The 13,476-nt window shown below is 39.7% G+C and overlaps 1 protein-coding gene across 2 annotated transcripts; it reads right to left on the bottom strand.

Annotated features, from left to right (window-relative positions):
- Positions 1-916: 916 nt before the first annotated feature.
- On the bottom strand, positions 917-13,162 carry si:dkey-190l8.2 (solute carrier family 22 member 13). 2 transcript variants are annotated; one of them, XM_078165777.1, is made up of 10 exons: positions 12,167-13,162; positions 8,463-8,556; positions 8,227-8,381; positions 5,651-5,819; positions 5,433-5,535; positions 5,166-5,308; positions 3,827-4,038; positions 3,436-3,544; positions 1,629-1,880; positions 917-1,127 (listed from the first exon to the last, which is right to left on the bottom strand). In XM_078165777.1, exons 2-10 carry the CDS (start codon positions 8,510-8,512, stop codon positions 1,049-1,051), a joined length of 1,272 nt encoding a protein of 423 aa, XP_078021903.1. In that variant the 5' UTR covers positions 8,513-8,556; positions 12,167-13,162; the 3' UTR covers positions 917-1,048. The 2 variants fall into 2 exon arrangements, with proteins under 2 accessions (XP_078021903.1, XP_078021902.1); XM_078165776.1 differs by having other exon boundaries at positions 8,463-8,560; positions 12,167-12,585.
- Positions 13,163-13,476: the final 314 nt, after the last annotated feature.

The following is a 13,476-nucleotide window of genomic DNA, read 5'->3' as shown; positions in this document are numbered from 1 at the left end:
ATTTATTTAATTGTTAAATATTGTTTACATACAAAATACAAAAAAATGATGTTTTAAAAGGCGTCTTTATACATTGATTTATTTGATTATTGATAGATTTATTTATTCATTACATATTGTTTACATTAAAAAATACATAAAAATAAACTGTAAAAAGGCATCTTTATACATTTATTTATTTATTTTTTTAATTTATTCTTTTAATATTGTTTCTATAAAAATACAAATAACTTTTAAAAATGCATCTTTTATCTATTCATTAAGTGTTATTGACACTAAAACATATAACAGACTTTTAAAAAGGAGTCTACACATTTATTTATTTAATTATTTATTCATTTGATATTGTTTTCATAAAAAAAGATTTGACAACATAATTTCAAAAAAGCATCTTTTTACATTTATTTATTTAATTATTGTTTATATAAATAAATACATAAAAAACTTATACCGATGAGTACTCTGCTGATGTTACCAATGAGTCTTATAGTATTTCAAGTCTTATAGCTAAGATTAGCTAGCTGTTAGCCTCTGTTTCAATGCTTAGCTAAGATAAGCTAGCTGTTAGCCTCTGTTTCAAGTCTTATAGCTAAGATTAGCTAGCTGTTAGCCTCTGTTTCAATTCTTAGCTAAGATAAGCTAGCTGTTAGCCTCTGTTTCAAGTCTTAAAGCTAAGATAAGCTTAGTGTTAGCATCTTTTTCAAGTCTTCATGCTAGGATAAAGTAGCTGTTTACCTCTGTTTCAAGTCTTTATGCTAACATAAGCTATCTGTTAGCCTCTGTTTCAAGGCTGTATGCAAAGATAAATTAGCTGTTAGCCTCTGTTTCAAGGCTGTATGCAAAGATAAGTTAGCTGTTAGCCTCTGTTCCAAGTCTTTATGCTAAGATAACTTGTAGAACAATGACGACAAGGGAGAAAACTTGATCTGATTTTATTTTCATGGTGATAAAAACATAAAGAATGAGACACAGACGTCCTCTCGAGTGTTGGCCGCCCTCCAACTGCTCGTCACATAACATCATCATCATCACTCAACAGTGTGTGTGTTCATGTCAGTCCTGTGTGTGTGTCGTCTTTCTCTGCGGGGACGGTCTCTGTTTCCCTGTTTCGGCTGCTCACCGGCTTCCTGAAAACACACACACACACACACACACACACACACACACACACACACACACACCATGAGTTAACACAATGATTGACTGTGACACTGTTAATGTGTGTGTGATGGAGTTGGTTATGAGACTTCAGAGTTGATGTTTAGTTTGACTACGTGACTTCCTGTTTCTAAAACATCAGGAGAAGAAATGTGACTGACGGAACAACACACTGATCCATGGAAAGACAAGATGGCCGCCATCTCTGCCAGGTCAGTGTACAGCTGATCCTACACTAAAGTGGACAAGGTCCAAAACCTGATCAGATGTTACCTTTCAAACTTTATTTAAGATTATTAATGTTTGTTGTTATGGCAACAAAGTTGACCAATGTTAGCAACAACAACAAGATAAAATATTGCTAACTCAGAAGTACTTCTTTTTGGACATTGGGCCTAGCCAAGACTCTGGCTGGCTCAGTCTGGCCATGGACCAGCCAAGGTTCACAGCCAGCATGTGTTTTTCCTCACCATGTTTTCCAAAGGGCGCTCACGCTGGGTGGGCGGGACCAAGGCTGCCTGTCACAGTCCTCCACTGAATCAGGCAGCGGAACACCGCTGGTCTCCGGCAGCAGCAGGCACAGACCGCAGCCTATGATCGGTCCACTGCTGTACACCACCATGGCGGCCAATGAGATTGCTCCATTTGGGTTGGAGGGGACAAGGGAGTTGACCAGGCAGCCGAGCCGGAAACACAGGTTGACCAGGGACACACATCGCTGTCTGTATTAGGATGACACGATCAACCTTACATACATACACATGTCGTGTTCTGTCAGAATCAGTTGGATGTCACAACGGCTCATTTCTAGATAAACATGGATTTATTTAAACGTCTTGTGTTTTTTGGCCATTTTGAGGTTTCCTTTGGTTACTCTTCTGGTACTCTTTTGTTCAGGGACTTGGAGAAAATTTTAGTGCCAAATTCAGATGATAAAAACAATTCACTTTCGTGAATATAGACGCACCACCAGGGGATGTCAGTTTCAAGTAAGTAAGTGAGTGGCTTCATTTTGTGCCGCAAACCCTCTTTAGCATTGTTAACTATGTTAGCACCACTAGCCACAGTGCTAACAGAGCTAACACTTAAAAGGGGGTTACTGGCTCAAAATTGAGCTTCTTACTCATCAGGGTGACCTCGGGGGAGACAACGGAGGGTGGGCGCCATGTTTCCACAGCAACACCGTTGGGTCGGGATGGTGTCACTGGCAGCATCACTAGCTAACGGAAGCTCCCACCAAACCCGGGTGGTGCCAAGTGCAGGAAACTGAAGAGAAGGCAAAATGAACCTATAGATCGCCATGTGTAATGGGTAGAAAATATTTGTGACAGTGTACTGATTAATGGTCAACCGTTGACTTCCCTACATACCAATGTTAAACATTGCTCGCTTGGTTGGACGCTCCACAATTCAACCATTCAGGTCATGTTACTGAAACCCTAACCACCAAAGTGTAATCCATGCACTATCATCTGTCCAAGTATAATCCAGTGACTGTGACCTTATCCATTGCCTTCTCATGAATGCTATATCTCAAGAAGGCCTTTGGCACAAATGTCCACTTGGACTCAAGAATAAGCTGAATTTAGTGGTCTCAACGATGAACTGATTGGACTTTGGTGGTCAAAGGTCACAGTGACCTCACCAAGCATGTTTTTAGCCATAACTCAAGAATTCCTACGCTGACCTTGAGAAAACTTCACACAAATTAAAGAAGTGATGAAATTTTATATCCCCAAGGTCAAAGGTCAACTCCACTGTGATCTTGTCTTCATCACATTGTCATAACATGATATCTCAAGAAGGCCTTGAAGGAATGTCCTCAAATTTGGCACAAACATTCACTTGCACTCAACGATGAACTGATTAGATTTTGGTGCTCAAAGGTCAAGGTCACTGTGACATTCTCTTGAACATGATGTCTGAAGAAGGCCTTAACGGAGTTCCCTTTTGCAATTTTGCAAGCATCCACTTGTCCACAGCAATAAACTGATTGGACTTTGGTGATCAAAGGTTACAGTGACCTCACAAAACATGTTTTGTACCTTAACTCAAGATTTCATACACTTATTACAACAGAATTTTCCACAAATGTCTAACAGGGTAAAATAATAATGTGATGACATTCTTTGTCCAAAAGGTCAAAGGTCAACTTCACTGTGACCTTGCTTTCATCACATCTTTGTGAGCACGATATCTCAAGAAGGCCTTAAAGGAGTTTCCTCATTCACACAAATGTCTGACAGGATAAAACAATGATGTGATGACAGTCTGTACCTGACCACGGTGGGGAAGAGCTCGATGCTGTACAGGATGGAGATGAAGGTGGCAGCCAGGATGCAGAGTTTCCCCAGCAGAGCCAGACTCATCACCAGCACTGGCTCACCTGCACGCACAGTAAACATCACCTGATGTCTGATCACTGATCAATCATATGTCAGTTAGGATTGGGTCAGTGCGGAGCTGATAAGCTAATGCTAATATGGTAAACATGCCAATAAATCATCAGACTCTATGCAGACGATACCCCACTGTACACCTCTACAACCAGCTGCACCGCTCATATCATTCAACTTTTAGACTCCAGAATCAGTCAAGGTAAAAATACAGCATGTGGAGAGTATGACTACAGAACAACGCTGCAGGTGTTCTACGCTCCTCCGCTCACCGTTGTATCTGGACAGCAGTAACGACAGGAAGCAGGCCGCTCCACTCAGGAACAGGGCAAGCATGCTGATCTGCCGGCGTCCCAGACGGACCAATGGGACGAGCAGGCAGGGAGCTTCTGATAGGCCGGAGAAGAACTGGGCGGAGTAGACGCCCACGCCGAATGAGCCAATGTTCATGCAGATGCCGAAGTACGTCAGCGCCGACGCCGCACTGCAGAAACACAGGTTTAACATCTCAGCTTGAATCTGGTCCTAGCAGCACATTATTTCACTGGTGTCGATTCTTCTATCTTTCTGTTCCAGCCATCTGAATCTGAACCTGATCTGTTCCTGACTCTCACCTGGAGTCAAGGTACCGTCATCCTCTGTCGCCTCGTCTGGCCTGTTTGAGCTGCACCATGTCACTGAAAGCTTCAGGAACCATTACACACGTTTTTTTTTCTGAATTGAAAAAAAATATATATTTTGATTTTATTCTTGAAATTTTACAGACTTCTTGTCGGACAGTTAGAATTGTATTTGTACAGGGTTAATTTTCAAAATATTACGACCTTATTTTGACAGTGTTACTGAAGTCCCAACATATCACAAGTTTATTCTTAAAATATCAACATTTATTCTCACACTTTAATGAGTGTATTCTCCAAATTTTATGACTTTATTCTCAAAATATTACAACTTGGTTTGCAAAATATTTCAACGTTATCATCAAACTATTACAACTTCATTCTTGAATATTACAAATTTATTCACACAATATTTTGACTTTATTCTCCAAATATTTCAACTTTATTCATAAAGAAATCCTAAATATATTCACGCAATATTGCGACTTTATTTTTAAAATATAACAACTTAATCTCATAATATAACAACTTCATTTTAAAAATATAATAATTTGAAATGAAATTTTACAACTTTATTTCTAAAATAATCCAAAATATTTTCTCAAAATATAATTTACTTTATTCTCAATTTTTTACAAATTTATTCTCACATTATTAAAACTTTATTTCTAAAACAATCCTACATCCAATATCTCACAGTTATTCTCACAATTTTACGACTTCATCTCAAAATTTAAGGACTTTATCATTTCAAAAATATCACAAATTTAGTCTCACAATATTACAACTTGATTTGCAAAATATTTAAAATTTTTCCTCAAACTATTATTGAAATATTCTTCAAGTTTATCATCAAAATATTTCATTATTATTCTTGTTTTTTTTCCCAAACAGTGGCTCGGACAGTTTATCGTAGTTTTCATACCAGTTTCATATTTTTTTTATATAATTTACGTGTTCAAACTCTCAGAGGATTCTGTAAACACGTTACCTGAGGTAGCTCATGATAAACAGCCGCAGCAGGACGGTCGGGTGTCTCAGGTGGATGATGTCACTGGGGGCGGGGGCTCCAGGTGGCTGATCCTTCTGAGCCTCTGAGGCTTTCTGCAGGTTGGACCACGTCGAGTCCAACAGCTACACACACACACACACACACACACACACACAGTTGGCTGACCAACAGATTCCAGTTGAGTTTACCTTTAACTGAAACTGTGTGTGTGTGTGTGTGTGTGTGTGTGTGTGTGTGTGTGTTCACCAAGTCCAGACGCTGTTTGTCTTGAGGGCTGTTGCTACGGTAATGGTCCAAGACATCCGTCCTCCTCCTTAACAACAGCCAGCGAGGAGACTCTGGGATCGACCTGAAGAGGCGGAGCAACAAAGACCCTGAGGACAGGAGTTTGTGTGTGTGTGTGTGTGTGTGTGTGTGTGTGTGTGTGTGTGTGTGTGTGTGTGTGTACAGGTGTGTGTACGTACAGGTAGAGCGGCAGACAGAGGAGCTGAGGCAGAGCCAGCGACAGGTGCAGCTGTGTCCAGGTGGTGCTGAGCCAGGCCAGTGGAGCTCCGCCCATCGTCCCCAGACTGAAGCAGAATGGTAGAAAGGCCGGCGGCCAGAGCCGGGCGGCGGGCGGGGTCCACTCCACCGCTGCAACACAGACACAGGCCAGTTTACTCAGACTGTCTGAAGGGACCAGGACCCGAGGGGACCTGTGAGGACCTCTGTCCTGCTCCCCAGAGAAGGGAGTTGTTAGAACCCACACCATGCGGAGGGGGGGCATTTTTTTTCTTTCCAAAGTTAAAGACATTCCCTCGAGGTGTTCTGGAGATATCGCGATATTAAATTAATGCAAGGTCACAGTGACCTTTGACCACCAAAATCTAATCAGTTTATCAGTCACTCAATGTGGACGTTCATGACAAATTTGGAGACGTTTGTGACAAATTCGAAGGCCTCAAGGCATTCTTAAGATATAGCATTCACGTGAATGCAATGGATGCAAGGTCACAATGATCTTGACCTGTAATCTACAACCACCAAGATATAATCACTTCATCCTTAAGTCCATGTGAACATTGGTGCCAAATTTGAAAATTCCCTTAAGGTGTTCTTGAGAGAGTGCGTTCATGAGAATGCAACGGACGGGGTCACATTGACCTTTGACCACCAAAATCTAATCTGTTCATTCTTGTCCCATTCTTGTGAGTTTGATATCTTCAGAAGGCCTCGACTGAATGTCTTTGAATTTGGCACATACGTTCACTTGAACTCAAGGATGAACTGATTAGAATTTGGTGGTCGAAGGTCAAAATCACTGTGACCTTGCGTCTGTCTTGTGGACGTTTATGCCAAATTCAAAGAAATTCCCTCAGGATGCTCATGAGATGTGATGTTCACAATAATGAAATGGATGCAAGGTCACAGTTACCCTTGACCACCAGAAGTTTATCAGTGACTCTGAATTTGTGCCAAATTTGAATAAACTCCTTAAGGACTTCTTGAGGTATCATGTTCAGAGGAATAAGACAGCTGCAAGGTCACAGTGATCTTGGCCTTTGACCAAATTAAAGGAAATTCCCTCAAGGCCTTCTGGAGATGTAGCATCGAAGAGAATGCGGATGGATGCGAGGTCACAATGATCTTGACCTTTGACCTACAATCACCAAAATCTAATCATTTCATCCTTGATTACAAGTTTATGTTTGTGCCAAATTTGAATAAACTCCTTCAAGGACTTCTTAGGATATCGCATTCAGAAGAATAAGACAGCTGCAAGGTCACAGTGATCTTGACCTTTGAGCTACAACCACCAAAATCTAATTAGTTCACCGTTGTGTCCAAGTGGACATTTGTGCCAAATTCAAAGACATTAACTCAAGGCCTTCCGATGATATCACATTCAAGAGAATGGGATGGATGGCCAAAAATATATCATCTCTGGTTCCGACTATCGTCAGCCCGGAGCTATAAAAAAAAAACATACAAAAAAAAAAAGCAATCCAGAAAAAAAAAATCTCTTGTTTTTCTTTCCCGTGTAATTCACACAGCGTGTTCTCGTAGAATGGTTCATATGATAATCTACAAACTGGCGCCACATGAATGACGTTACATCCTTTACGTGTAGTTACTTTATTAACATAATTAACGTACTGAAGTTACGGAGGTTAGGTTTACGAACAGAAACACGGTGAGGACGTTTTTTAAATTGAAAGTTTATGCGGTTCCGAACACGCGTCTCCAGGCGAAAGACTTGTGTTTTTGTGACCCGCCCACTGGTCCAACCTGCCGCCTCACGGATCGCTCATCATTATGTTCGTCACATGATCGCATCGTTTTACAATACGAGGGATATGTATGACTTTCATGATGTCTAATTTATTTCTTGATGTGCACATACGTACATATGAATTACATCAGCATGGGTTTTCTGCGGGTGCTCGAGTTTTCTCCCTCAGTCCAAGGACATGCAGGTTATATAAATATACACATCAAGAAATGATGAGACATGATGAATGAAATGTGATGATGATGATGATGATGATGGTTTCCTTTTACAAACTGAAGTTGAAGATCAGCCACCTGATTATATATGAATGAATTTTGGAACGATGATGGTGAACATTTATTCACATATAAACACAGGTGACCTCTGACCTTTCCTGTGGCGCCGTGCCAATGTTTCCCCTTCAGGTAAATGTTTAAAGTCGTCAGGACGAACAGACGCGTGAAACATTGACGAGAAAACGTTTTACTGGACAAAATAAAAACCTGTTTCTGAATATGTTAATAATCTGGAGCAGGTTTTTCTTCTTCTGTGGTGAACCTGCTGCCCTCAGTCTGTCCACAAGTCTCCTCAGCAGAGGTCAGAGGTCAGGACGCTGCTGGAGCCCATCCTGCCTCATTAGTGCTCAGCACGGTCAGCGTGACCTCATGTGGGACACGTTTCATGTTTCAGAGTGCGTCCCACAGCGCTCTGATAAAACTCATCCGAAGAGCGGTGACCCGGACTGAGCAGGCCGGTTAGGTAAAGGGGAACAGGAAGAGGCTGCGTTACCCAGACTGAAGGAGCAGATGTTGATGCAGCAGCAGCAGACGCCCGTCAGGCAGCGGACGGCGAGGAAGAGAAAGGGCTGAGAAAGGATGGCCGGCGCCAGGCCGCACACGGCATGTAAGCACACACACACCAGCAGCACCGGGCGCTTCCCATACCTGCACAAACACACAAGGTCACAGTATAGGAGCACATCAAAGGAGTGTGTGTGTGTGTGTGTGTGTGTGTGTGTGTTGTACCGGTCAGATATGGCTCCTCCCACCAGAGATCCCAGCAGCAGGCCGAGCATGAAGAGAGTCTGACCGTACGATAACCAGTCTGTCCAACCACACACTGACTGACGCGCGCACACACACACACACACACATGCACACACACACACACACACACACACACACACACATTAATGCATAAAGATTATTTATTTTTAATGCATAATTATTTTTAGTTAAATTTTAATTTGCTCATTTTTTGTTTTCAATCTGCTTGGGAACAAGTTAATTCTCTTTTGGGAACATAAACTGTGGGACTAACTTATCTTGTAGGAAGAAGTTATATTTTGGGAACAAGTTAATTCTCTTTTGGGAACATAAACTGTAGGACTAAGTTATCTTGTGGGAGCAAGTTATATTTTGGGAACAAGTTAATTCTATTTTGGGAACATAAATTGTGGGACTAAGTTATCTTCTAGGAAGAAGTTATATTTTGGGAACAAGTTAATTCTCTTTTGGGAACATAAACTGTAGGACTAACTTATCTTGTAGGAAGAACTTATATTTTGGGAACAACTTAATTCTCTTTTGGGAACATAAACTGTGGGATTAAGTTATCTTGTAGGAAGAAGTTATATTTTGGGAACAAGTTAATTCTCTTTTGGGAACATAAATTGTGGGACTAAGTTATCTTGTAGGAAGAAGTTATATTTTGGGAACAAGTTAATTCTCTTTTGGGAACATAAACCGTAGAACTAACATCTTGTAGGAAGAACTTATATTTTGGGAACAAGTTAATTCTCTTTTTGGGAACATAAACTGTGGGACTAAGTTATCTTGTGGGAGCAAGTTATATTTTGGGATCAAGTTAATTCTATTTTGGGAACATAAATTGTGGGACTAACTTATCTTGTAAGAAGAAGTTATATTTTGGGAACAAGTTAATTCTCTTTTGGGAACATAAACTGTAGGACTAAGTTATCTTGTAGGAAGAACTTATATTTTGGGAACAAGTTAATTCTCTTTTGGGAACATAAACTGTAGGACTAAGTTATCTTGTAGGAAGAACTTATATTTTGGGAACAAGTTAATTCTCTTTTGGGAACATAAACTGTAGGACTAAGTTATCTTGTAGGAAGAACTTATATTTTGGGAACAAGTTAATCTCTTTTTGGGAACATAAATTGTGGGACTAAGTTATCTTGTGGGAGCAAGTTATATTTTGGGAACAAGTTAATTCTCTTTTGGGAACATAAATTGTGGGACTAAGTTATCTTGTAGGAAGAAGTTATATTTTGGGAACAAGTTAATTCTCTTTTGGGAACATAAACCATAGGACTAACTTATCTTGTAGGAAGAAGTTATATTTTGGGAACAAGTTAATTCTCTTTTGGGAACATAAACCGTAGGACTAACTTATCTTGTAGGAAGAAGTTATATTTTGGGAACAAGTTAATTTATGTCTTAACCAGTCTATGTTTCACTAATTGCTAATAAAGTTAGATAAGCAATGATTTGATTATCAGAATTGTCTTGTCAATAAACTTATTGATTAATGAGTGCAGCTGTTACAGAGATATTAAACAAACAAAGCATCAAACAGTCATAAACAGGAAGCTACATCTGAAACAGGAAATGTAAACACTGTAGTAAAGGTTCATCAGTACTAGAGTATAAATACTGCAGTTCATCTACAGAGTATAAATACTAATACTTGAGTATAAATACTGCAGTACATCTACAGAGTATAAATACTACAGGACATCTACAGAGTATAAATACTACAAAGTATAAATACTACAGGACATCTACAGAGTATAAATACTACAAAGTATAAATACTACAGTACATCTACAGAGTATAAATACTACAGGACATCTACAGAGTATAAAAACTACAAAGTATAAATACTACAGTACATCTACAGAGTATAAATACTACAGAGTATAAATACTACAGTACATCTACAGAGTATAAATACTACAGAGTATAAATACTACAGTACATCTACAGAGTATAAATATTACAGTACATCTACAGAGTATGAATACTACAGTACATCTACAGAATATAAATATTACAGTACATCTACAGAGTATAGATACTACAGAGTATAAATACTACAGTACATCTACAGAGTATAAATACTACAGGACACCTACAGAGTATAAATACTACAGACTATAAATATTACAGTACATCTACAGAGTATAAATACTACAGACTATAAATATTACAGTACATCTACAGAGTATAAATACTACAGACTATAAATATTACAGTACATCTACAGAGTATATATACTACAGTACATCTACAGAGTATAAATATTACAGTACATCTACAGAGTATAGATACTACAGAGTATAAATACTACAGTACATCTACAGAGTATAAATACTACAGTACATCTACAGAGTATATATATTACAGTACATCTACAGAGTATAAATACTACAGACTATAAATATTACAGTACATCTACAGAGTATAAATACTACAGTACATCTACAGAGTATATATACTACAGTACATCTACAGAGTATAAATACTACAGTACATCTACAGAGTATAAATACTACAGACTATAAATATTACAGTACATCTACAGAGTATATATACTACAGTACATCTACAGAGTATAAATACTACAGTACATCTACAGAGTATAAATACTACAGAGTATAAATACTACAGTACATCTACAGAGTATAAATATTACAGTACATCTACAGAGTATAAATACTACAGAGTATAAATACTACAGTACATCTACAGAGTATAAATACTACAGTACATCTACAGAGTATAAATACTACAGTACATCTACAGAGTATAAATACTACAGAGTATAAATACTACAGTACATCTACAGAGTATAAATATTACAGTACATCTACAGAGTATAAATACTACAGGACATCTACAGAGTATAAATATTACAGTACATCTACAGAGTATAGATACTACAGAGTATAAATACTACAGTACATCTACAGAGTATAAATACTACAGGACACCTACAGAGTATAAATACTACAGACTATAAATATTACAGTACATCTACAGAGTATATATACTACAGTACATCTACAGAGTATAAATATTACAGTACATCTACAAAGTATATAGATACTACAGAGTATAAATACTACAGTACATCTACAGAGTATAAATACTACAGACTATAAATATTACAGTACATCTACAGAGTATATATACTACAGACTATAAATATTACAGTACATCTACAGAGTATATATACTACAGTACATCTACAGAGTATAAATACTACAGTACATCTACAGAGTATAAATACTACAGACTATAAATATTACAGTACATCTACAGAGTATATATACTACAGTACATCTACAGAGTATAAATACTACAGTACATCTACAGAGTATAAATACTACAGACTATAAATATTACAGTACATCTACAGAGTATATATACTACAGTACATCTACAGAGTATAAATACTACAGTACACCTACAGAGTATAAATACTACAGTACATCTACAGAGTATAAATACTACAGGACACCTACAGAGTATAAATACTACAGTACATCTACAGAGTATAAATACTACAGGACACCTACAGAGTATAAATACTACAGGACACCTACAGAGTATAAATACTACAGTACATCTACAGAGTATAAATACTACAGGACACCTACAGAGTATAAATACTACAGGAACACAAGGTCATCATCACTCACATCTCCGCTCCAGCTCTCCATCCTCCAATCAACTTCGCCCTCTGACCTTCCCCTGGGCCCTGATTGGCTGCCCATGGCGTTTGGTGCCAACGTTCCGTTCCAGGCACCCGGGCCGCCGGTGCCATTGCCATGGTGACAGGAGGCTGCAGCGATGGCGGCCGTGAAAATGTCGAGAAAGAAGAGGAAGGAGGTGAAGAAGAAGATGAGCGAGAGACGCCAGTAGACGGACAGCTGCAGCGGAGACATGGTGTCCCACGGGTCAGTGACGGCGTCTGTCCTCCAGGTGAGACAGACAACCCAACGTCTCAGATGGTCCTCATGTTCTGTCTCTCTGTCTGTGTCTCTGTCTGTGTCTGTCTGTGTCTGTCTGTCTGTCTGTCTGTCTGTGTCTGTCTGTCTGTGTCTGTCTGTGTCTCTGTCTGTGTCTGTCTGTCTGTCTGTCTGTCTGTGTCTGTCTGTCTGTGTCTGTCTGTGTCTCTGTCTGTGTCTGTCTGTCTGTCTGTCTGTCTGTGTCTGTCTGTCTGTGTCTGTCTGTGTCTGTCTGTCTGTGTCTGTCTGTCTGTCTGTCTCTCTGTGTGTCTGTCTGTGTCTCTGTCTGTGTCTGTCTGTCTGTCTGTGTCTGTCTGTCTGTGTCTGTCTGTCTGTGTCTCTGTCTGTCTGTCTGTGTCTGTCTGTCTGTGTCTCTGTCTGTGTCTGTCTGTCTGTCTGTCTCTCTGTCTGTCTGTCTGTGTCTGTCTGTCTGTGTCTCTGTCTGTGTCTGTCTGTCTGTCTGTCTGCGTCTCTCTGTCTGTCTGTCTGTCTGTCTGTCTGCGTCTCTCTGTCTGTCTGTCTGTCTGTCTCTCTCTGTCTGTCTGTCTGTCTCTGTCTGTCTGTCTGTCTGCGTCTCTCTGTCTGTCTGTCTGTCTGTTTCTGTCTCTGTGTCCGACTGTCTGTCCGGCGGTCCTCTCAGGTCCAGCAGCTGTGGCTGTCTCCAGGACAGACTGACAACAACAACACGGGTCAAATTTAAAGTCAACTTTCAGCCACAGGCCCCGCCCCCTTCTCATTATAAGGACATGTGGGGGCGGGGCCTGTGTACAGTGCAGTGATACAGTGACATCTTGTGTTCATCTCATGTATTACACATGTGTCCTCCAGGGAAGGAAATGAGGAGGAAAGGAGGTATTTTTTTGTAAATGAGGAAATACAGAAGAATAGGAGGCAAGGAAGGAAATGAGAAGTGAAGGAGTTATGGAAGGAGAGGAGGAAGCATTATGGGATGTATGTTGTGGCTCTTCAGTGACATGTTAAACACATGTTGACAGAATCAG

Source organism: Epinephelus lanceolatus, chromosome 24 (assembly GCF_041903045.1).
Source record: "Epinephelus lanceolatus isolate andai-2023 chromosome 24, ASM4190304v1, whole genome shotgun sequence".
Lineage (NCBI taxonomy): Eukaryota > Metazoa > Chordata > Actinopteri > Perciformes > Serranidae > Epinephelus > Epinephelus lanceolatus.
This window is presented reverse-complemented; position numbering and strand designations above follow the sequence as displayed.

What these genes read in the sequence shown, in the direction of transcription:
- si:dkey-190l8.2 (XM_078165776.1), bottom strand. Translation starts at nt 12,412, where the DNA reads ATGTCTCCGCTGCAGCTGTCCGTCTACTGGCGTCTCTCGCTCATCTTC. An exon ending in ACAAACAGCGTCTGGACTTG is followed by an intron (nt 5,309 to 5,432) that starts GTGAACACACAC and finishes GTGTGTGTGTAG; the next exon opens with CTGTTGGACTCGACGTGGTC. An exon ending in ACTGCTGTCCAGATACAACG is followed by an intron (nt 3,545 to 3,826) that starts GTGAGCGGAGGA and finishes CTGTGCGTGCAG; the next exon opens with GTGAGCCAGTGCTGGTGATG.